The following is a 24000-nucleotide window of genomic DNA, read 5'->3' on the forward strand; positions in this document are numbered from 1 at the left end:
AATTTTTGGATACCTATGGGATCAGGATAATGTTATGTAAACCTAACACTGATCAATTGAGCAAAGAATAACATTTATTAAGCATTTGGCATTAAGCTAATAAGACAATGACATACCTGACTCTTTACTTGTTTATCAGGCTTATACACACACAACTAGTCTTGTGGTATGATGTCCTTCATCTCTGCATTGCCTTCTCTCACAACTCCTGGCCACGTTTTCTGATCTTCCACTATACATCATACCAACATAAAAACAGACACACTATGTGAAAACTACTATCAAAAAAATGCTGCTCTTTTGTGAGGATGCAGTATTTTTAGTATTGTAAACTATTGTTTTGCAATGAACACAGTGTATTCCTGACATTTAGTAGAAGATGGTGATGATATTCTTAGCAAGAACCACCTTTTTAATAAGGGATAACTAGTGAAACAAGCAAACAACAGTCTACCAAAGTTACCCTTGCTATAAACATGATACGGAAAAGTTAAGTACCAATAAAATGAATTGTGATATTGATAATTATATTGATCTTAAAGTCAAATGTGATTCAATACGTCCATCGAACGTGTTTAGTCCCTGTTAAAGCCGATTATAAACGCTAATATCAGTTTTATGTAACGCTAGCTAGCTAGGCTTATGATCAATTTGACTGTCCTGACAGTAACTACATTAAGCTAACGCTAGCTTGTCAGGTAAATTATTTTTATTTAAGTAATCAAAAATGGAAAGGAGGGTTCGGCCGATAGTCGAACCTCGGGTTGAAGAGGAACAATGCGGATTCCGTCCTGGTCGTGGAACAACGGACCAGCTCTTCACTCTCGCAAGGATCCTGGAGGGAGCCTGGGAGTATGCCCAACCGGTCTACATGTGTTTTGTGGATCTGGAAAAGGCGTATGACCGGGTCCCCCGGGAGAAACTGTGGGAGGTGCTGCGGGAGTATGGGGTGAGGGGGTCTCTTCTCAGGGCCATCCAATCTCTGTACGACCAAAGTGAGAGCTGTGTCCGGGTTCTCGGCAGTAAGTCGGACTCGTTTCAGGTGAGGGTTGGCCTCCGCCAGGGCTGCGCTTTGTCACCAATCCAGTCGGAGCTGGTTAACGTGGCTCGGGAAAGGGAAGTTTGGGGTCCCCTGCTGGAGCTGCTCCCCCCGCGACCCGTCACCGGATAAGCGGACGAAGATGGATGGATGGATAAGTAATCAAAGTTAGTGATATAGCTAGCAGTAAGAAAATTGTGGTAACAGGTGGCTAATCATCTGGGTTTTGAAGGCTAACGTTAGCCAACGAAAACGGGCACCATCTAATTACTGATGTTTTATGACCGTCAGCACTCCGAACCCCGTTGTCAAAACCAATTGTTAACCAGATTTAATGCTGAGTGTACAGAAACGAACCACAGTCTTACAAAATGTCCTAAAACTAATTTTACATTGTGGTAATAAGCAGGGTAAAAATAGAACCTTATCACAATGGGAGTTAAAGTACGAACGTTAGCCTGCCATTAGACGGCCCCTGAACCTCTTCACCTTTTTTAAATATGATTTAGCTAGCTAACGTTAATGGCCTGTGTAACGTTAACGTTATAGTTAGCCACATTAAATTATGGAACAGCCAGTAAATTAACTTACCGCAACAGACATAGCTAGCTAACGTAAACTTTACATTCAGATTCAATCAGATAAGTATATTTAGCTAGAGCACGGATATTTAAATTTTAAATGAATGTGAAAAAGGGCGGCTAGCGCGATGTTAACCTGATATAACGGCTCTAAAGTTAATTTAAACCATGACATGGTGTAACTTACTAACACATCTTGTTATTTGTCAGAGGAACACCAACTTCCACATGCAAAAACGTCAAAATATTTGTATTAACATGACGTTAAGATGCTTACCATGGGGTTTGACAGCAGCAACGAAGCAGTCTCCATCCTAACCATTCGTAGACTGTGGCAACGTTTATCCTTTCTTTATCGACTGTGGCGCGAATGGGTTGCTGGGCAGAATTCAGATTCACTGTCCATCACATCAACAGTGTGTGTGTACAGTAAAGACATCCAGACGCTCAATAAAGGAACTTTAAAAAAAAAATTTTTTACAACTGAGGAACTTGTAGCCTAATGCATCTAACCGACTAGCTGACATGCTGCGATGTATATATAGATTTCCATCAAAATATGATGTCCAGACGGAGCTTCAAAATGACTCGCGATCAGTTGCAGATGAAGCGATAATTTGCATAAGTCGCGGACGTATGTGTGTGCTTACTGTACTGTCTATGGGTTAATCCTGTCTATGGGTTAATCATGTAAATTTCCTGCACCTGTCATGGACGTCCAAATGACGTCCAAAAAATTACCCAGTTCAAAGATCAAATGTTGAACATCAATATGACGTCCAAGTTGGGTCACGGTTGGACGTCCAAATAGTGGACCTAGTTTGGACGTCGAATAGATGTCCAGAATTGGTCATGGACCGACGGACCCAATATAGACATGATCTGCACGTTTATCCAATGTTCAATGTTTAGTGGGATGTGTCTATATGTCTGTAATATAGTGCAAGTGGCAGGTTACCAAAGTGAACATTATTATTATCATTATTACATTTAACTTTCAAATCGAATATCCGCTTGACATCGAATGACTGAAAAACTACAAAATCAGATGTGAGCATAGGTCATACATCGCTAACCCTGCATCTGACGCTGGCAGAGAGATAACATCCCATAATAGGCCTAGCTACTGATAGGACTATACTCTAGGTAGGCTATTCAAATACAGTGTAGCCTATTGATTGTAATTCTTTCATTTTCCAAAACTCATTCTCGTAGCCTATAGGCTACAAGCGCGTAATCGCCGCCGGGGACGGGCTCACGTCATCCACAATATGAGAAACGGAAAAGTGTCCCCCCCAATATTTGTTATTATAATATAAAATTCCTCCAAGAGCCAAAAGAAGAAGCAGCAGAACAGCAGAACAGCAGCTGTCCGCGTGCACGTTCACAGCTGATCACTCACGATTCTACATCACAGCTCAAACACTCTGTCTAATGTTCAATATAACTCAGTGTGTTACTGCTGCTGATGCTCTGAAAACTGTCTCTGTGTGTATGTGTGTGTGTGTGTGTGTGTGTGTGTGTGTCATTATCATCTCACTCATTTTTCTCAGCACCCTTTGAAATACCTTTCATTCTTTTCAAAAACACACCATATCATATATTAGGTATTTGGATGATATAAAATGCATCTAATATATAATAAACATTTCTATTGATTCTTCCTTTAAAACATAGTTTACATCATTACTAATGGGTATAAAGTAATAAGTAAAAAAAGGAAGAGTTAATGACTGAGAGCAGCATCAACAGTTTACATTTTTATTCATTCATTTATTTTATTTATTTATTTGATAGGGACAATGCTCATTGATCAACAGACAAGTTACTTGCTGTAAACAAGCCAGAGTTAGCTACAAGTGCTAGTTTCCATCTGTTGTCCCTAGCCAGGTCTTAACAGGCACCCTAAAATACAAAAGTCAATGGAAATACACTATAAATTATGTAAACACAGTAGCAATGTAATAAATACAGCAAGAATTTTTAGACAATATGAATATACCCTCAAACAGACAATATATTGCTCACCTCATCTAATCCTCAACTTAATTACAGTATAAAGTACAGTATAAATAAATAAAGAAAATGATAATAAAATAAAAGCAAAATATGTTCATGGGCTTAAGTATTTGGTGTATGGTTACAATTGTAATTGTCCCTAATCCAAGATTTAAGATGATTTTTAAAGGAGGAGAGACTATTACACTCCCTTAACTCATTGGGCAGACTATTCCAAAAAATTGCAGCTCTGACAGAAAAGGCTGTGCTTCCAATCCTACGTTTTCTAAATTGAACTATGCCATCACCTCTGGTGTTTGCTCTGGTTACTCTATTGACCTTATCTTTCTGTTTTATAAACTGGCACAGTGGTGATGGAGCAAGCCCACGGAGTACCTTAAAGACAAGACAGGCATCAGCAAAGTTTCTAAAGTTTTCAAAGCTAAACATGTTGTGTTTTTTAATTATGTGACAAAGATGATAGCTATTACCCTTATGGTCCAATGTCTTTAATGCTTGTTTATAAAGTGACTCCAATGGTTGCAATGTTGTTTTATTGGCTTGCGACCAGCTAGTTAAACAGTAAGAAAAATGTGAGAAGATGAAAGAAGAGCTTTGCGGCCTTCATTGTTAGGTATGGTCCTATGTGCTTAAAATTTGCCAAGTTAAATTTAACAATATTGGCAACCTTTTTTGTATACTTTTTAAATGAGAGTCTAGGATGATTCCCAGATATTTAAAGTCAGATACCACTCTAACCTTCTCTTGGTTAACAATTACCTCAGGGTCATATGTCACAGTAGTTTGTTTTGTAAAATACATACATACTGTTTTACTTATGTTCAGGTGTAAGCAAGAATTAGTTAGCCATATGGATACCTTACTCATTGCCTTAGTCAGTTGTTGTGCAGCTTGTTGTTTATTTTTAGCATGCACGTAGAGGACTGTGTCATCTGCATACATCTGTAAATGTACAGATGGACAAACAGTGGGCAGGTCATTTATGTAGAGACTGAACAGAAGGGGGCCCAGTATAGATCCTTGAGGGACACCCATTTTACAGTTTAGATATATAGATTGAGTGTTGTTAATGTGTGTACTTTGTTTTCTATCAGTTAAGTATGATTTCATCCATTTGATTGCATTCTCACAAAAATTAAAATATGATAGTTTTGACAAAAGAACGTCCTGATCGACAGTGTCAAATGCTTTTTTTTAAATCAAAAAATATTTCGCCCACCACGCCTCCTTTATCTAGATTAATTTTGACATTCTCTATAACAAAGCAGTTGGCTGTTTCTGTGGAGTGATTACTTCAAAAGCCAAACTGCATTGGGTGCAGTGGTGTATTGCCTACTAAGATGAGTAGTCAGCTGTTTCGCCACCCATTTTTCTGCTACCTTGGATATTACAGGTAGTATACTGATAGGCCTGTAGTTCTCCACCATAGTTTTATCAAGCAGCCTTGAAAATGGGGGTTACCACAGCTGTTTTCCAGGAGCTTGGAAAAATACCTTGTTTGATAGATTGATTAAATGTGTAAGAGGTTTAACTAAAGACTGTTTATGAGTTTTAAAAAATACAGAATCAAGACCAAAGGCATCTCTAGCTTTGGAGTTCCTTAATGAATTCATGGTATTATCTACCTCAATTTCACTAATTTCCTCAATTCTAAAAACAGGTTTGTTAATATCAATAGGAATGCTCACTATATTACTAGCAATGCAATTCTGTGTCAAATCCTCAACTGATTGAATAAAGAAATTGTTAAAAGTGCTTACTATACTGTGCGCAATGCTGAGTATCTTTCCCAATTAATTTATTAATATAGTTCCAGATTAATTTCCCATCTCCCTTTGCATCATCAATTGCTTTTATATAGAAATCTGCTTTTGCTTTCCTTATGTTCCTTACTACTCTACTTCTGAGGGATATATAACTATACCAGTCACTTCTAAGTCCTGACTTAAGTGCAATTTTTAGTGAGGAATCTCTGTCCCTCATCTGTTTCCAGAGAGCCTCATTGAGCCAAGGTGGATAATTTTTCTGTCTTGGTCTGTACCTCATTATTCTGCTATATGAGGATATTATAGTATTAACAGTGCTTGAAAACAGATTTCAACTGTTCTCTATATCTTCAATAGCCAGAAGATCAGTCCAGTTAATATCATTTAATGCAGATTTGAATTTGCCCATATCATTTTTAGGAATACTCGGATGATATTTTTTCACTGTGGTTGTGTTCTTAAAACGTTTTTTAGTGAGTTTCCTTCCCAGTAATGTCATATTATGGTCAGATAAACCTGTCAATAAATTGTATGATTTTGTTATCCTTTCCGGTCTGTTTGTAAACATTAAGTCAATTTGCATCTGAGAGGAGTGAGTGATGCAGGTGGGACCAATAACTAACTGGGTGAGATTAAATTTGTCTGTTATGTCTTTAAGTTTTTTCCGGTCAGAGTTATTTTCCCAGTTTACATTAAAATCGCCCATTAAAATTAGCTCCTTTCTTTCTTGACATTGTTTTAACAGTTTATGTAAATTATCATAAAAAGCAATGGTAGATGAAGGAGGACGATACAAGCAAATTAAAACAAATTACATTTCAGGGGATAACCAAACGTTCAGTCCAAGGCATTCAATATCTAATACAGGCGACCATTCAATCAGATTACATTTGATTGTGTCTTTCACATAGATTAACACGCCTCCCCCTTGCCCATTGTTTCTGTCCTTTCTGAAAATGTATCCAGATACATTAACAGCTGCCTCTGGGGAATATTTACTTAACCATGTTTCTGAGACACCAAGAAAATCCAAGTTGGAATTATTTAGTAAATGTTCCACTTGATCACTCTTTGAGACCATGCTACAGATATAAATGTGTCCGTCTAGTAATCCCCTTGGTTTGGAGCGTGGGTCCCATAGAATATTTGCATGGTTTAGAGTTTGGAAAAAAGTGAACTTACGGTGTTTCCTAATAGCTGGCTTGAGATCAGTAAGTTTTCGTTTATCACGAACAAGCCGCTTTACCGGTGTAGAGATCCCCAGAGTCGGCGGCATGAGTGATGAAAGCTCACCGCTGGCATGCGTCAAAGTTCCGGAGTGTTCCTCGCGTGTCGCTCTGTGTGAGGTGGAATCCAAACCGGAGGCCACACATGGATTCAGCGCATCCAGGGAAGACTGCAGCATGATGTCCATCGATGCCATCCACGAGCATCCGCATGATCTTCGGCCTCCTCCCATGTTCAGACTCCGATTGCTGTTGTTGTCCCGCCGGTAGTCCAGGGCAGTTCCCAGGCGACAACCATGCGCGTCTATGGAGAGGCCAGCGTCACCAATACCGGATCCGTACGGACCAGGCTCAACATCTCCAGCCAAGCCAACAGCAGAAGGATATCCTGGTAGGGCCGTCTTGACTTTATTTTCCTTTGAATACCTGTATGATTTGGCAGGGTAGCTTGGCCTTTGTTTAGCAGAGCTTCATAAATAGCATGTTGGCTCGATGTGTTTGGTCTATTGCCGTGCTGAGACTTTCCAAGCCCAACTGAACCGGCACAGCAACATTGCAAAGAAAGTAGGTGTAGCACAAAGACTAAACTTGCTACAAACAGACTTTTAATAATCGGAGCACTTTGCCTTGATGGTATGAGATAGCGTGAGCCAGTTTTGTACGAAGACAAGGGTTTTGCACAATTGGCAGTACTGTTTGAGTATACGGCGACAGCAGCACCTGTCCGTATACGAGCCACCATGCGAGCCGCCATCTTCCCTGATGTGTTGACAAGTTGTGTTACGTCTGTAGGCAATCAGATACGTCTTTGTTGGATCACTGAGTCAGACCTGCAGCTTCCACACACTCTGCATCTGTTTCTGACAGCTGGAACCATTCTCATCTATTCATAGAATTTTTTAATTTTATAGAGACAAGATCTTTAATTAAGGCTGTTAAAGCAGATCACTCCATTAGTATGAAGCAGACCTTGGCACGTGATGCACAATTATTGAAAATTGTTGAATTGAATCATTGAAAATAACCTAAAGACAGAAAATCTGTTGGTTACATGTAGCCTTTAAAGTCTAACCCACATTAATATTCAATCACTGCAGTTTTAAAATCGTAGATCATATTTCATGTCCACTATCACAATCATTTATACTATTTGGACATTGTATGGATGATTTTTATAATTCCTTTCTTTCTGTTACAAAATGTAAAATGTAAAAATAATGTAAAGTTATATATCATTTTATTTTTTTAGCATTTGTTCAACACTGCCAATGCCAACAGTTTCTGTCTGGCTGATACTTTATAATCTCAAGGCTTAACTCTATTAGTAACCAATCACACAAACTCATATTTTGAAGAGGGGTTTACCAACAGACCGTGTTAACTATGTGTTGATTGACATTTGTTTAAAGGGGTGATAGAATGCAAAACCGATTTTACCCTGTCATAGTTGAATAACGACAGTTCGGTGGGTAAATAGGACATACATAGAAGCTCAAAATCCCATGACACCCCTTTACTATGAAAATCTCATATTTTGAAACTGCCGCTGAAAACGGGCGAATCTCAACAAAGCTGGAAGTTGACGTCAGCCTCCCAAAAACCGGAACCTTTGTCAGCCCTTGGGTGTATTAAGAGAACGGTCACGCCCCAACATTTACATAGGCTATACAACTGACCTGAGATCAGGTAGTCTTCTGAATCTAGCTAGGTCATGCAGATCTCTGAAAAAAAACGGTACGTGACATTTCACAGCTTTGACCACCACGAAGGATTCAATTCATCTCCACTGTATTGGGTGGTGGGAGAAGTTTCAGAAGTTCAGGCTGAATTTGGGGGAAACAATATGCATTACATCTAAATCATTTTCTTTTGATGGAATGGTGTGGCCATAAGTGTAGCCATAGGGCTGATCATTTAGTGCTTCAGCCTAAATGTTTCATATATTTTTATTTATTAGGGAGTTTTAAGCCGAGAGATGACAGGAAATGAGAGTAGGAAGAAGCTCAGAGAAACATGCAACAAAGGTTCCCGGTTTGCTTTTCACGGTCAGCACCCAAAACCCCAAGGCTGTGGGGCGACCCCACACCCTGACATTTGGTTGTCATTAGCCCAAGAGACGGTGACTTTGCGCGGGTATGGAGTGCAGTGGGCTGCCAGTCGTGACGGAGCTCCAAGTACCTCATAGCAGGCCGGGGTCTGTGAAGGAAGGCAGGCCGGGCGGCGAGGCAGCAACACAGGCATCACTGGCGCTGAACTTCGACACACAGTCGGACAAAATTTGCAATTAGCCATCCATTTTCGTAAAGCGGCCCATATTTGAGCTTTACTTTTATGCGATTTCTCGCATAAAATAGTTTCAGAAGTGAATTTTGTAATGGAATAGCCCGATAAACAATGTATAACTTTGCAGTGTCTGAAATATGAGAGTCTCCCATGTGTTTCTATGTAGTTTGCTCAAACCAATCAGCACGTAGCTCATTCGGAATATTCATGAGCATACCATATTTGGAAGAAAAGCTCTTGTTCCAAATAGAGCCATATTCACAGGGTAGTTAAGGGCCTAATAAAATAGCATTCGGGCAATTTTCAGCCCAACCAATGTTACATACCCTATTAGGAGACCTTAAGGAACAGTGTAAAATACCCTATATAATCATTCTATCACCCCTTTAAGAGTGCTGCATCATGAAGAGGGCAAATAGCCAAACTGACCAAGCGTGTCTAGGAGCAGCAGGAGAACACAATGGGCCAATGATTTTGTTGATGCGTTTGTTATTCACTGTCTGTCATGTGAGAAAATAGAACAAGTTTCTGTGAAGAATCAAAAAAGGTAGATTGTTTGCCTATAAAAATAAAAAATTGCCTACCAGCAGCAACATTCACCCGTGAGCGTGTTTCTGCCTGACTGCATCACATCATGAGCAGTGCTATATTACTCCCTCCTACATAAAGTTCCACTCAGCAATATAATAGAATGTCAGGGTGTGGGGTCGCCCCACAGCCTTGGGGTTTTGGGTGCTGACCGTGAAAAGCAAACCGGGAACCTTTGTTGCATGTTTCTCTGAGCTTCTTCCTACTCTCATTTCCTGTCATCTCTCGGCTTAAAACTCCCTAATAAATAAAAATATATGAAACATTTAGGCTGAAGCACTAAATGATCAGCCCTATGGCTACACTTATGGCCACACCATTCCATCAAAAGGAAATGATTTAGATGTAATGCATATTGTTTCCCCCAAATTCAGCCTGAACTTCTGAAACTTCTCCCACCACCCAATACAGTGGAGATGAATTGAATCCTTCGTGGTGCTCAAAGCTGTGAAATGTCACGTACCGTTTTTTTTTTTACCAGCAACATAATCCACAGGGCTCACTGGCCCACCAAGAGCCAGGTTCTGTCTGAGGTTTCTGTCTGTTTAAATTAAGTTTTTCCTCACCACTGTCATACCAAATGCTTGCTCTTGGGGGGAATTGTTGGGTCTTTGTAAATTATAGAGTGTGGTCTATCTGTAAAGTGTTTTGAGATGACTGCTATTATTTGACACTATAAATAAAGTTTAATTTATTAGGGCCCGAGCGCCGACAGCGGCGAAGGCCCTATTGAAACTGAAGGCATTATTATTCTTTATCTGGCAAATGAATCGCCTTTTTAAGGGGCTCAACATACTAAAAAACTCATCAAAATTGTCGGTTGCATCAAGTCTCAAGTTTCGGGAATAGGCGCACAAAAATGGCTCGCTAGCGTTCCCTACAAAGTAAAATAAATTGAGCCCCTGCAGTACGTTTAACACATACTAACGAAAATTTGGTACCCATATGTAGCATGTCAAGCCGTACAAAAAACGTCATTGGAGCCATACCCTAAACCCAACAGGAAGTCCGCCATTTTGAATTGAAGGTTTGAAATTAGTGCGATTTTGGCCATTTCCACATGTCGTACTTAAACTCTTTCTAGAGATTTCATCCGATCAACTACAAATTTGGTCTGTGCCATCTTAAGACGTTAAAGAAACTTTTCGTCATAGGGCATGTGGTGGGTGTGACTTGAGTGTATATTGTTCAATTGGCTCAAAACTTTCCAGGATTCATAAGAGTCCAACCCTAACAAAATCTACAGGCCAATATTGGCTTAAAGTCAAAGCGCCCCCTAGTGACAACAGGAAGTAGACCTAAAAGTCAAGGTGCTATACTTTAACGAACTCCTCCTAGAGATTTCATCCGATGGACTTCAAATGAACGAGAAAGAGGCTGTAACTACAGTGTACATTGTCGTATCTGCTTGAAATTTCCCACAATCAATGAGTCCAGGCCTGAGGACATCTACAGGCCAATATTGACTTTTGGTCATAGCGCCCCCCGCTGGCAACAGGAAGTCAGCCTAATTATATGACAAACATCATCTGATTTACATTAAACTTAGAATGTGTGGTCTACTTGTGATACTGAGCCGCCCCCTATATTTTAACCACGCCCATGTATTCAGGCCATGCCCGCTTTTATGGCTTTTGAACCATTTAAGGTAGAGTCTTGTGTGAGGTATCATTGAACTCAGCAGAGAGTTCCTTTTAGATTGGTGATGGTTTGACCCGCCCTCTATGCATTAGCCACGCCCCTTTTCATAACTAATGACCCATTTGATGTAGAGTCTTGTGTGAGGTATCATTGAACTCAGCAGAGAGTTTGTTTGTCATTGGTCATGGTTTGGCCATGTTTAAGCCACGCCTCCTTTCATAACTGGTGACCCATTCAAGGTAGAGTCTCGTGTGAGGTATCATTGAACTCAGCATAGAGTTCCCTTTTCATTGGTGATGATTAGCCCTGCCCCATATACCTAAGCCACGCCTCCTTTAACTATTGACCCGTTTCTTGGAGACTATTGTGTGAGGTATCATTGAACTCAACAGAGACTTCCTTTTTTATTGGTAAAGGTTTGGCCTGATCCCTATGCTCAAGCCACGCCCCCTTTCACAGCTAATGAACTGTATGATGTAGAGCATTGTGTGAGGTATCGTTGAACTCAGCAGAGAGTTCCCTTTTTATTGGTGACGATTTGCAGTGTCTGAGTGCCGCGCAAATGCACGGTCGCAAGGAGCGGCCAGTAACCCCCGACGTGCGCAGAGGAACGAGGGCCCGTCCAACGCTGCTTGCAGCTTGAATTCTTTAGTCTTTTCTTTAATGTAATTTTTGGTGATGTGGTCATGGAGGTCTCTTTCTTTCTTTAGGTTAGTGCTTGTGATTAGCCCTGTTGTTCTCTACTGACATATGTTGCCGTAACATCTGGAATAACATCATGCTAGTGAACATCAGTCAGTGGTCGTGTCATATTTCATTGCATCAATCTCCTCTCACCTCTTTATGCCCTCTAGTTCCCATCATCCCCAGCTACCTGTACACTCTGGATGAGTCAACAGACGTGGTGTTGAAGATCAGCACCGCGTCACAGCCGGCAGCTCCAGGAACCTTTCACAGCATTGTGTCCTTATACGACAACACTGTGAGGTCTTCAGGTTCCAACACCACAGCCTGGTCTCCGGACCTGGTCCCTACGGCCCCCACTGCCACAGAGGTGCCACACAACTCCTCTGACTGCCCCCAGTCTGCCAGTACGCTGCTCAATGAGAATGTCAAAGTGGGATTGCTGTTCGCATCCAAGGCCACCGTACAGCTGATTACCAACCCCTTCATAGGCCCACTCACAAACAGGTAGGTTTTTCTCTCTGTGTCTCTGATACGTTTATTATGTAGCATTTACAGCTGGGGAATTAGCTGGTTAAGGGGTTTTCGCAGGCAACCTGGAACATGATTGTTGCTTTTGTAATAGCAGCCTGGAAATTACTGTCATGAAATCAGTAGAAGCAATTGAAATTCATGTAGTTGTCACATAATGAACAGAAAGCCATAAGTTGCTATTCATCCTACTGGTTACTTTAGAAATTGCCAATTGTAACGAATGCAATGCATCTACAGTATATAACTTCAGTGTTTAGCTCATTTAAATACATGTGAAGAACATATTTGCAATAACTACAATGATGCTCTATGTGGCATTTTATGACATGATGCAAGAACTGTTAAAGACACACAAAAAATACATGAGAGGAAATTATTTTATTTAAAGCCGAATACCAAAGGACAGAGCAAGACAATCACAGTATGACAGCTTTCCTTTCAGGCCACGGAGGCTTCCTGCTAGCCCAGGGCCAAATTCTCCTTTGTGTTTGGAAAGGCAGCCAGAGAGCAACACAGAATAACGTGCTCTTATCTAATTCAACATCCAACAGAAATTGAAGAGAAAGAGCAGCAACAGACTCCCTTTTCAAGTTTTAGAGAGGGAAATCTAAAGCTGAATATTGAAACCCTGTCAGTTTAATGTCCTTTTGGTTTTGAGGGTGAATGTCATGTCAGCTCCAGATCCAGTCAAACTGAATCAAAAACGGCAGAATTCCCATTTATGTGTGATTGCATGTGTGTGCATGTGCATTGTCTATTTTCTTGCATGGATAGCTGGATGAGTTACTCAAATTTCAGGCAGCCAATCAACAAATTGCCTTCCAAAATGTACTTGTCGCAAAGCCTTAAACTCCATTAAGGAGAACACTATTCTCATGATCACCACCAATGCAGACATTATCAATTGAATTTGTTATTGAGACTAAAAGAGAGCTAAAATGTGAATAATGGACTTTATTTTGTTAAGCTACCAGAAACATGACGTCAAATGAATGCTAATGTCTAATTTGGTTATTGTTTGTAACACGTCAGCAATAACAACTTTATACAAATATGTCAGGTAATAATAATAATAATAATAATAATATATAATATAATAATAATATCAGCAATTGATTTTTAATTTTTAATTCCATATATTCCATTGCTGCAAGTTGAGTGGCACCTAAAATCTAGAGGGGAACTTAACATTATAACAATGGGTCAAGAAAACAAAATAATTCTGAAGAATAAAAGCTACCAGAACAGAGCCAGCCCGAAGATTTGAGCAGAATGTGAGATAAATGTTCAGTGGAGAGGGAGAAGCGTGGACGCTCCAACATTATTGGCACTCACCTCAAAAGCAATATTTAGTGTCTCCGATGGGCACTCAGATATGCTGTAATTGAGGCAAGGAACATTACCTGTTGTTAGTCACCTTCCCTCCTGACAGAGGACAATATAAGGCAAGTCAAGCATGTCCAGTATCTACGGGGGATACAACAGTTCCGTGTGCATGGCAGCTTTTACCATTTTAATGAAAGAAGATGTTGTCATAGTCCTCCTATTAAAATGTCAGGCTAACAATTGTAACTGGCAAGAAGGTGTCATGCAAATACAGAATTTCTACAAATGCTTTGTGTCTATGCTGTTAAAAAGACACTTACAGTATTTATGCAGTTTATGTGAATCATTTTGGCTTTCAGGTAATGAATCTGTACTGGTTGTGCCTTCCGTTTTGACACTTCATACACAGTTGGAGACAATCTACATCCTCCATACCTGCAATAATGTATTCAATAACTTATTCAAACTGACAGCGGATTTTAACCGTTATTCATATGCATATGTACAGCAATATAACCTTAACTGGTTGAAGCATTTCCCATTTAAATAATTAGCAGTCCTCCATAACTTCTAACACTGAATCTTTTTAGGTCTCACTGCTTTAGAATATGCTGAAAAGATTGAATTTCCCCTTTCAATGCAGCCGTTTCTTTAACCTGTGTGTGTGTATACACCTCAAACTAATTATAAGCTTAAATGTAGTCTTTTTTTCTCTTTGTCCCTTTAGAATAGGATACCAGCTTCCCCTATTCGCTGGCTTCTGTATCATGTTCCTCTCCACTATCAGTAAGTTCCATCCAACGTGTCTTCATTATCACAAATCTGAATGCTTGCATCATGCCTGATGTTTCTGTCTGTATTTCTCTTGTTCCTGCTGCTGTGAAGTGTTTGCCTTCTCATCGAGCTACGCTCTGCTGTTTGTGGCCAGATCCCTGCAGGGTGTGGGCTCGTCCTGCTCCACTGTGGCTGGTAAGACCCCCCCTCTCTAATTCCCTGTGATGCTCATATCCAGTCCGTCATCTGTTCAGCTATTCAGCTCATTTGAATACATTCATATTAATTAAAATAGCCTGTTATTTAAATTAGTGTTGCATTATGGGTTGTTTGTAGTCTAAATGTTGCGATGCTAGACTGGGTGAAGACCTCCGTCCTGTCATCAGATGGAAAGAGTGTAGGGCAGGGGTCGCCAAAGTTTTTTTGCACCCTATAATTCCCTTGAAGAACAGGCAGACACAAGTGGCTTTCTTGCTACTGGTTTATTCAAAGTATCTCTCCAAATCCACAGTGAAAACTAAACACACAGTAGAACAATAAAAAATAAAGAACACATTAGCTTAATATTAGTCTTGCATTGCCAGACCTTCCTCCACAGCGCTGCAATGGAAGGTCTGGCTAGTCCATACAGCATTCCTAGATGAGAGAAAAACGTGCTCTGGTTTATTAGCATTTCTTTAAACCAAACACAATCATCTTGGGCGGTGCTAAGTGCCGGACGGATCCACTGTGCCGCTGCAAAATAGGAAGGAACTTGTTTTGGTGGAACATGTGAACGTTCAAAAGTAGTTTTAGTCGTGCAACAGAAAACTCAGATTGAACAGATAGTCTAGCTAGCTGTCTGGATTTACCCTGCAGAGATCTGAGGAGCAGTTAACCATAGTCCTCAGAAATCAACCGGAGTTTAGAACGTCAACACAAAGGAATAGGAAAGTGACGGACATCCGGTCTAAAAGACTGTCATCCGGCGGAATTTCCGGCGGCACCGGAGCAATCCCCGAAGTGGAACATCGTTGATGTAGACTATCTTAATATGAACACAGAATGACATGCACAGCATGTAGAATAACATTCACCAAAGTAAAATACAGACATAGTGTACAAAACAACATACCTAGTTGGCAGCATGCTACAAACAAGAGAATAGTCTTAAGGTTTCCTTATGGTCGCTGACATCCGTTTTAACAATTGTAAAACATTCATCAGAGCATTAAATTGTCCGTGCTTTCTGTAAGCTTGCTGTGACTCGCTCCCGTGCGCTTCTCCCAACAGGCCTTGTGCGGAGACTTCAAAAGTACTTTCCTTTTACCAAATAAAAAAAAAATAAAATCACATATTAACACCAAATGCAACTTATATAAATTCTCAATCATGACATTGGTTGAAAACAAATTATACATTATCATGTAATTGCAACAATTACAGGCCCCTTAGCTGAATGAGAAATAGAGTAGGAACCCCCTACTATATATGCTGTATAGAATTTAGGTGCATATTTTAAGAAAGCCATCATGGAACTAGCTACAGTAGCACTCATGTCAATCACACAAAGTATTTATTGTATAACTCTTATAGGACTTGCTGTATCAGTAATGGATTCGTTGTATAAAATCTGTTTGAACAAGTGATAAGTGGTGCAGGATCTTTACACGTGTTTTCAGGGATGGGAATGATTGCGAGTGTGTACACAGATGAGGAGAGAGGCCACGCCATCGGGATCGCCCTGGGGGGGGTGGCATTGGGAGTGTTCGGTATGTAAACAATCGTAGTCCAACTATACTGTACTCCCTATGTGTAATGCACTTCCAGTACGTTGACACAGTTAAACAGCAAGCCAAACTCGAATTCTCGAGCCAGAATGCTGAGCGCCTTGCTCCTATTGACTTAAGGCAAAGTGTAAACTAAACCGAAAAAGACAGATACTTAGTCTCTTGTACAGCAAGTTGATATAGGCTACTAGGCTATCTTAACCCTTGTGTGGTCTTCATATTTTGTTACACAGCCAATGTTCCTGGGTCTGGTGGACCCACCACATTAGTCTTTTAAATCAATACAGCTATAACAATTTATGTAAAAATACTTAACAGATGTTTAGTTTAGCTCAATTACCAATGATATATACATCATGTATGGTTCATATTTGCCATTTACCCCTATGAGATCACATTTATGATCATATGATAATTTGTTTTTTGTGAGAAAACAGGTAAATTCAATTGTAAAAAAATAGAAACAAGTACCTTGTGCAGTCACTGAAAATAAGTAATTTTATGTTCTTCACAGAAAATGAGCCAAGGCCAATGACTTTGAGTATATAATAAATAGCATAATTTTTCTTTTAGCAAACCTTGAAAACGGGTCCTACAGACCCAAACACCATACAAGGGTTAAACTATTCATATACAACACATGAACAATGTGCTAACTGCCCATTCACACATTACAGGCTACATGTACATCCAGTCACTGTTCCATTATTAATATGACTACTACCGCCACTGTTCATCACACCCCCAACCGGCTCGTCAGACACCGCCTACCAAGAGCCTGGGTCTGTCCGAGGTTTCTTCCCAAGAGGGAGTTTTTCCTCGCCACTGTCGCACTGCTTGCTCTTGAGGGAATTACTGGAATTGTTGGGGCTTTGTAAATTATAGAGTGTGGTCTAGACCTACTCTATCTTTAAAGTGTCTCGAGATAACTTATGTTATGATTTGATACTATAAATAAAATTGAATTGAAAATTGAAATGAAATTAACATCAGAATAGCATTACTAGCATGCAACGTAAATTCACACACATTGCACTAGCATTAACATCAACATAGCATTACTAGCATACAAACGTGACAGATAACAATTTAATGACGAATGGATCAACAAGGTTCACTGACTCTACAGCTACATAAAGAATGCAGGTTAAGTAATGACCGAAAGTACGAAATGTAGTGCCGGAGCAACATAAAACCTTTCAGACCTGACAACACCACCTCCTATTGAGGGTTCGGAGGAACCCTTTGAACCCTTACTATGTTAATTAGTATGTTGTGTGACCAACTCTAGTTCTCCCCTAACACGAACAATTAACGGGAGGCAAATTTTTTACAAAAATAAGTTTGGTTTTATTACAAAAAGTTTAAAAGAATTCCAATTAAAATAGCCAGGGCAGATTAATAAAATAATAAATTAGATGGCAGATACATGTGGTCTTACTCTCCTCAAAGTAGGAAGGTCAGGTCAGCACACGCACACCACTCCGGGAAACAACTGTGGGAGACAAAGCGGAGACAGAAGGCCCAGCACTGACGAGGACATGCACTACACACTTATTTCTACACGATTCACTACAAAATATCATGCAAGTCACTACAAAATACCATGTAAGTCACTACAAAATATCATGCAAGTCACAACAAAATCTACAGTGTCGAGGCTACATACACACCGCAACACAGAGTCACCCAGTGCAGTCTCACCACGAGGAGGCAGTGTGTTGACACGGACCCAGCCTTGTACAGGATCAAGCTGTGAATATACATAAATTGAGAAGAGAAACCTATGTCAAAACTTCCATAAAAAAAAATATATATATCTAAAGACCACTTGTAAATGAAATCACAAGAAAATAATCAACCAAGGCAAATAACCAAAAGAAAAACGGTAAAATAACCGTAGAAAACAGTGACTGGACTAGTCACCCTTTGAGAAAACAAACACATTAGTGGCCAGTCTCAAAGTTACAAAGGGTCTTGCAAATAATTTATTAGCACATTAATAAAAAGGAGTAAAATATAAGCCTACTTTGCAAGGACACAAACTCCTATAGCACAGTTAATGCGGGAGGAGGAGTATTTCCCGGAGCTCTACAGCCACAGCAGTTCATTTGTCAGTGGTAAACTGAAACATACAAAGAAACTTAACTTTAAAGAAACTACAAGATGAAAAACATTCTATAAAAGTAGCACATGGCTTGCAGTGGCATAAGCAACACAAAAGGATTACATTTAGCTGAAACATTAATTGCTACCACATATGGCTAAAACAGCGGATGGGCATTACCGTCAATTTTCCCCAGTTCACTCTGTGAAGGACGGGAACTTGTGCCTGGCTATCATACTAGTGGGACCAAAACCAGAAATCAACCTTAAGCTGTACTTGCTCCCCAAATTACTGCAGCCAAACATTTTCGTACCTGGAGAATCAGGAGAATCCACACAAACGCTGTGCACTCAGTGAGAGGTAAGGGACTAATGACTGAACCTGGTGAGCTTTTTATCACTTCCTGATTGGCAACAGGTCACATGACCACATGCACAAATCAGCTGGTTTCCCACATAAACTTACAGCCAATGCTGTCGTGGGCGTGGGGAAAATCAATAGTCCAACTCGGAGACTCATCATGTTTCCTCTAGCCTACTTCTTCTTTTTCTACCACTATTACTAGTTACGGAAATGTAAACATGTTATGTGCCATGTATTTCAAAATAAAGGTTTCCTGCAAGCTATCCCTGAATATATTTTATAATAGAATTAAGTTTAACACATCAAATTAACTCTACCTGCCACTAAATTCAACCTTTCTTTTTTCCAGTTCATTTCTTTTTTGTCACTTTTTAGGAGAAGGATGACGTCAGAGATGGGGCGCAGGTAAGTCCGGGAGGTGCCCTGGGATGATGTCTTCACTTCAACTTTGCGGACTTTTCCATCACTGCTCGGGAAGGTTGACGTGACCAAAGCCATCGGCCACTCATTCCTTGGTGCTTGACTTTGTTTTAACAGCACAACATCTCCAGGTTGCAGGTTGTGGTGTGTCCTGTGCCACTTGCATCTTGGATGGAGAGTGCTCAGTTATTCGTTTTCTCCAATGACACCAGAATTCTCCACTGACCTTTCAGGAGATCGTTTCCGGTGAAGTCACCTGGTGGAGCATGTAAGCCTGGCTTTTGTGTCAGGAGCATGGAAGGGGACAGCAGAACTGGAGAGGAGGGATCTGATGAGAGAGGGACCAGCGGTCTTGCATTAATTATTGCGGTTATCTCTGCCATCAGAGTACACAAAACCTCATGTGTCAGGTGAGTATGTTTGTTTTGCAAAAGCATAGAATCAAATATTCTGCGTGTCACCCCAATCATCCTCTCCCACACTCCTCCCATGTGGGATGCGTGTGGGGGATTAAACTCCCATGTGCAGCCGTTGGTATGGAGATAGTTCAGGATGCTGGTCTGCTTTCCAGCAACGAAGTTGGTCCCCATGTCTGAACTGAGCTGCTTTGCTGGGCCTCTGACTGCAAAGAATCTCCGCAAAGCATTGATACAGCTGGTGGCATCCATGGACTCTATAACTTCGATGTGTACTCCCCATATAGGTACCCATACATGTGAACAGAATGGCCCACCTTTTGCTTTGCGCTGCACCTCCTCGAGTACGTCGGGTCACCACTGTCCAGTGGCATACGTCCAGCCCCACGTAAGAGAATGGTGGAGATGTGTCAAGCCGCTCTGGAGGAAGGTCTGCCATCTTCTGCACTGAAAGTTTCCCTCTGAGCTTACGACATATCACACAGTGATAAAGGATAGCACTGACCAGCCTTTTTCCAGGAACAATCCACAAGCCACTTTGATGGCTCCCTCTGTGAACTGCTGCCCCTGGTGTTTCACTTCTGTGTGATAGTATTGCACAAGCAACATGGTGACATGGCTATTTGTTGGCAGGATGATTGGGTATTTCATCTCTGATTCAAGGGAAGAATGTCTGAGCCCCCCTCCGACCCTCACCAGGCCATCATTGATGAAGGGGTCAAGGGTCAGGATTGGACTTGACTTTGAGACTTCTCTCGTACTCTGTAGAGCCGTATATTCAGAAATCAGAAAATCAGAAATCAGAAATACTTTAATAATCCCAGGGGGAAATTGTTTTTACATCAACCTGACCATACATACACAAACATACAATATGACCATGGGGTAGACAGGACAGGAAGACAGGAAAAAATACAGCATAACATGAGGAGAGGTGAGGAGAAAAAGCCAACTCTCAGACTATGCCCCTGAATAGGAGTACAGTGTGGGAACAGGAAAAAAACACCTCAGCAACATAAGCACATAACCAGTACAAGCACACAAGACAAGCCATGGGGTAGGGGAGTGTTGGGGTGGAGGTAATCCATCACAGGTAAGCAGCAGTCCGGTCCTGCAGCCATGTGTGTGAATGGTTCCTGTACTAGTAAAAGCGCTTTGAGTAGTCGTTAAGACTAGAAAAGCGCTATATAAAAACAGTCCATTTACATTTACACTGATGCCACCCTTTACACATATCCTGTGATGTGTCTGTGGTGGAGCCTGACTTGTGAGACGTACCTGATGTAACAAAAAGGAAACTGCTCTCAGCAAGGAGTTCCATGTGGAAAAACACTGATATCGTTCAGAGGTAAGTTGCTTGGCTTCAGTGTGGTAGCTAGAACAGTCACTTATGGTTTGATTTCAGGGTTTATCAGTTCAAAGTGCTCACGCATTTCTAGCGTTGGAGGCTTATAGAGGGAAGTCAGGTCCCTTGAAACACATTGTGTCCATGAGCTGTGATGCAGCTACAGATCTGGTGGCAAAGTCAGCTGGGTTCTGTTCTGAAAGGAGGTAATGCCACTGCTCAGGGGATGTTGTCTGGCGTATATGCAATGCACACAATTGTGTACGTACACAAAGTAGTGCTTTGAGTCATTAGAGATGGATCTGAGGACCACCTTGCTGTTGCAGTAAAATTTAAGAGCGTCTGGCTTGTGGTCCAGTTCATCTGGGGGGTGGCAGTAGCTCAGTCTGTAGTGAGTTGGGTTGGGAACCGGAGGGTTGCTGGTTTAAGTCCCCATCGGACCAAAGTATGGTGGTGGACTGGTAGCTGGAGAGGTGCCAGTTCACCTTCTGGGCTACTGCCAAGGTGCAGTTACGCTCGTTATTGTAAGTGTAATGATACGTCAAAGTCCAATAAGTACTTTATTAAACCATATGAATGTGTGTCCCAGCCAGGCCTGGTTAGGAAATTAACTATCAATGTAAAGATAAACAAGCCAGTGGCATATGTTCAAATTTGATTCATTCAATAAATTATTATTTTTTGTCTTAAATCCACCAGCCATTTTCATATTATACCAACATTTGCAGCATCCTGAGCCTTTTTGGTGTTGTACACAGTCCTTGTACTGCTGCTACAGCCAAAGGAATTGTGAGTGTCCTTTAAGCTAAACATTTGACATAATATAAACAATATGATATTCAAACTTTTGACTGCTTTCTTTAATAACTACATAACACAATACTTGTACTTTTACTTTCAGTACTTGAGTAGTACATTTTAAAATAAACTACTTGCAATACTTAAGTACAAAATGTTTTGAATACTTAAGTACTTCCACTTAAGTATGGTGTTTAAAGAGCTCTTCAACTTCTACTCAAGTCACGTTTTTGATAGAGCACTTGTACTTTTACTCAAGTCTAGGTCTCTAGTACTTTATACATGTCTGGTCGACAGTGGCAGACAGATCTGTTTTCTGCACGGATATAGCAGTGTTAAATCCATTATGCTTTGATGGAGTTCTCTCACCTTTGTTGTATGGCTGACTGCTGCTTGAGAAGATGAAGCTCGGGTCGTTTTGAGCCTTCAATTGGCCATACACAAAGTCAACGTAGAATGAAAAAGGTGGAAATGCTGTTCTTTGTATTGCGAGCCAGTATGGAGCCAGTATGGTCCTGCAGACCTGGAGGTAACTTCTCCACTATGGGCTTTACCCTATGAGGTGTGTCAAGGTAGGCCAGGCCAGGGAGATAGCCATAGTTTCTTGCTGCCAGCAGCTCCATGAGAAGATCACTGAGCTCTCACAGCTTTGTGTTGTCTTTAGCATACAGTAGGGGGAAGCTATCTAGTCTTTTAAAGGGGTGATAGAATGATTATATAGGGTATTTCACACTGTTTCTTAAAGTCTCCTAATGGGGTATGTAACATTGGTTGGGCTGAAAATGGCCTGGTTGATATTTTATTGGCCCTTATGCATCCCTGTGTTTTGGCCCTATTTGTAACAAGAGCTTTTCTTCCAAATATGGTATGCTCATGAATATTTAGATGAGCTGCACGCTGATTGGTTGAGCGAATCCCCATACACACACATTAGAGATGCAACAGCATCTCATATTCCAGACACTGCAATGTTTCGTTACCACATTCACTTCTGAGACTTTTTTATGCGAGAAATCAACTATATAAAGCTCAAATATGGGCCGTTTTACGAAAATTGATGGCTAATTGCAAATTTGGTAAGACGTGTCGGACTTTAGGAGCTCCACACAGTCTGACCAGAAAGCGGCAGCCTGCTGGGCTCCATACCCAGGGCAAAGTCACCCTTTGTGGATAACTGCACTACCAGGACTCTGCGGCCGGCTGCTGGCATAATTATAATATATTTACAGTTTGAATTTCGTCACGGCACTTATAGCACAGCTACCCCAAGGTCTTACAAAGCTAACAAAAACTAACCGTCCAATTTGAATTTAAGGCATTTTTATGAATGTGAGGGGTCTTGTTAGGAGGAGCAGCTAGCTAGCTATGTGGGAAAATATCGCGGCTAGTGTTGGAACCTAACAGTTATGATCAAGACTATTCTGTGAGGCCTGAAGCTTCCCCTGAGGCCAAAGAGCGGCCTGTAGGGAAGTCACCAGCCTGTGACCCCTAACTTCTAACAAAGGAGCCTCCAAAATGGAGATTGTCCCTCCAAAGACATGAGGAAAATGGCAGACTGGTGGAGGGCTTGAGAACTGCAACGACGAATTCTCACACCTTCGTTGAGTTCGGGATTTCTGATTGGCCGCGGCTCCTTGAACGCACCACTCACCGTCAGCAGGCGGCGGAGGGGAGATAAAAGTAGCCAGAGGTCACAGCCCGGGGTTCTTCGAGGTAATCCATTTGCCGCAAGGAGACGCATCGTTCAGCGCTGTTCGAGAATCAACGTTGTATCATTCGCTGGTCGAGTGAGACGTTTGTATCGTTCGTGATACAACAGGGTCCTGGTGAATACGAAGCCCGTATTACACCAAATCTACAGAGGGGTAAATCAGCCCCGTCTCAAGGAAGAAGAGACAACGCGTTTTTCTTGCAAGTCGACTCGGCCGTGTTTCCGCTCCACTGCCTTGGACGGTACGGGCCGTTAATCTCTGGCGAGAGGTTAACCCAGTTCTGTTCACCGGAAAATCCGCCGGATAAGCAACGGACTGTGCACCAAACAGTAAGAGGCTTTTATAGTTCTGGGCAGATTTAAGAACTAGGGTGTTTATTAATGTGTAAAAGGTATTGCTATTTTGTTTACCATTAATGTGTGATCGGACCGCTGCGTCCTATGTGCTGTTGTGAAGAATATCACTGATCCAGATATTGTTGAAAGTTGTGTTGAACTGTAGCTGATACTCCCGCCGAGGAGAAATTACTGTACAAGCTGAGTCAGCTGCACGCTCGTAGAGTGTGCCGGGGAATAACGCTCTTTACCGTTAAATAAACCTCAGATTCTG

General features: G+C 41.1%; 1 protein-coding gene across 1 annotated transcript in view; it reads left to right on the forward strand.

Annotated features, from left to right (window-relative positions):
- LOC120547824 (synaptic vesicular amine transporter-like) overlaps positions 1-24000 on the forward strand; it is a 150200-nt gene that overhangs the window by 1354 nt on the left and 124846 nt on the right. Inside the window, exons 2-5 of the mRNA XM_039783517.1 lie at positions 11998-12334; positions 14415-14473; positions 14573-14656; positions 16123-16212. Coding sequence (XP_039639451.1) covers positions 11998-12334; positions 14415-14473; positions 14573-14656; positions 16123-16212 — 570 coding nt within the window. The remainder of the gene's footprint in view (positions 1-11997; positions 12335-14414; positions 14474-14572; positions 14657-16122; positions 16213-24000) is intronic.

Source organism: Perca fluviatilis, chromosome 19, assembly GCF_010015445.1.
Source record: "Perca fluviatilis chromosome 19, GENO_Pfluv_1.0, whole genome shotgun sequence".
In the NCBI taxonomy this organism is placed as follows: domain Eukaryota; kingdom Metazoa; phylum Chordata; class Actinopteri; order Perciformes; family Percidae; genus Perca; species Perca fluviatilis.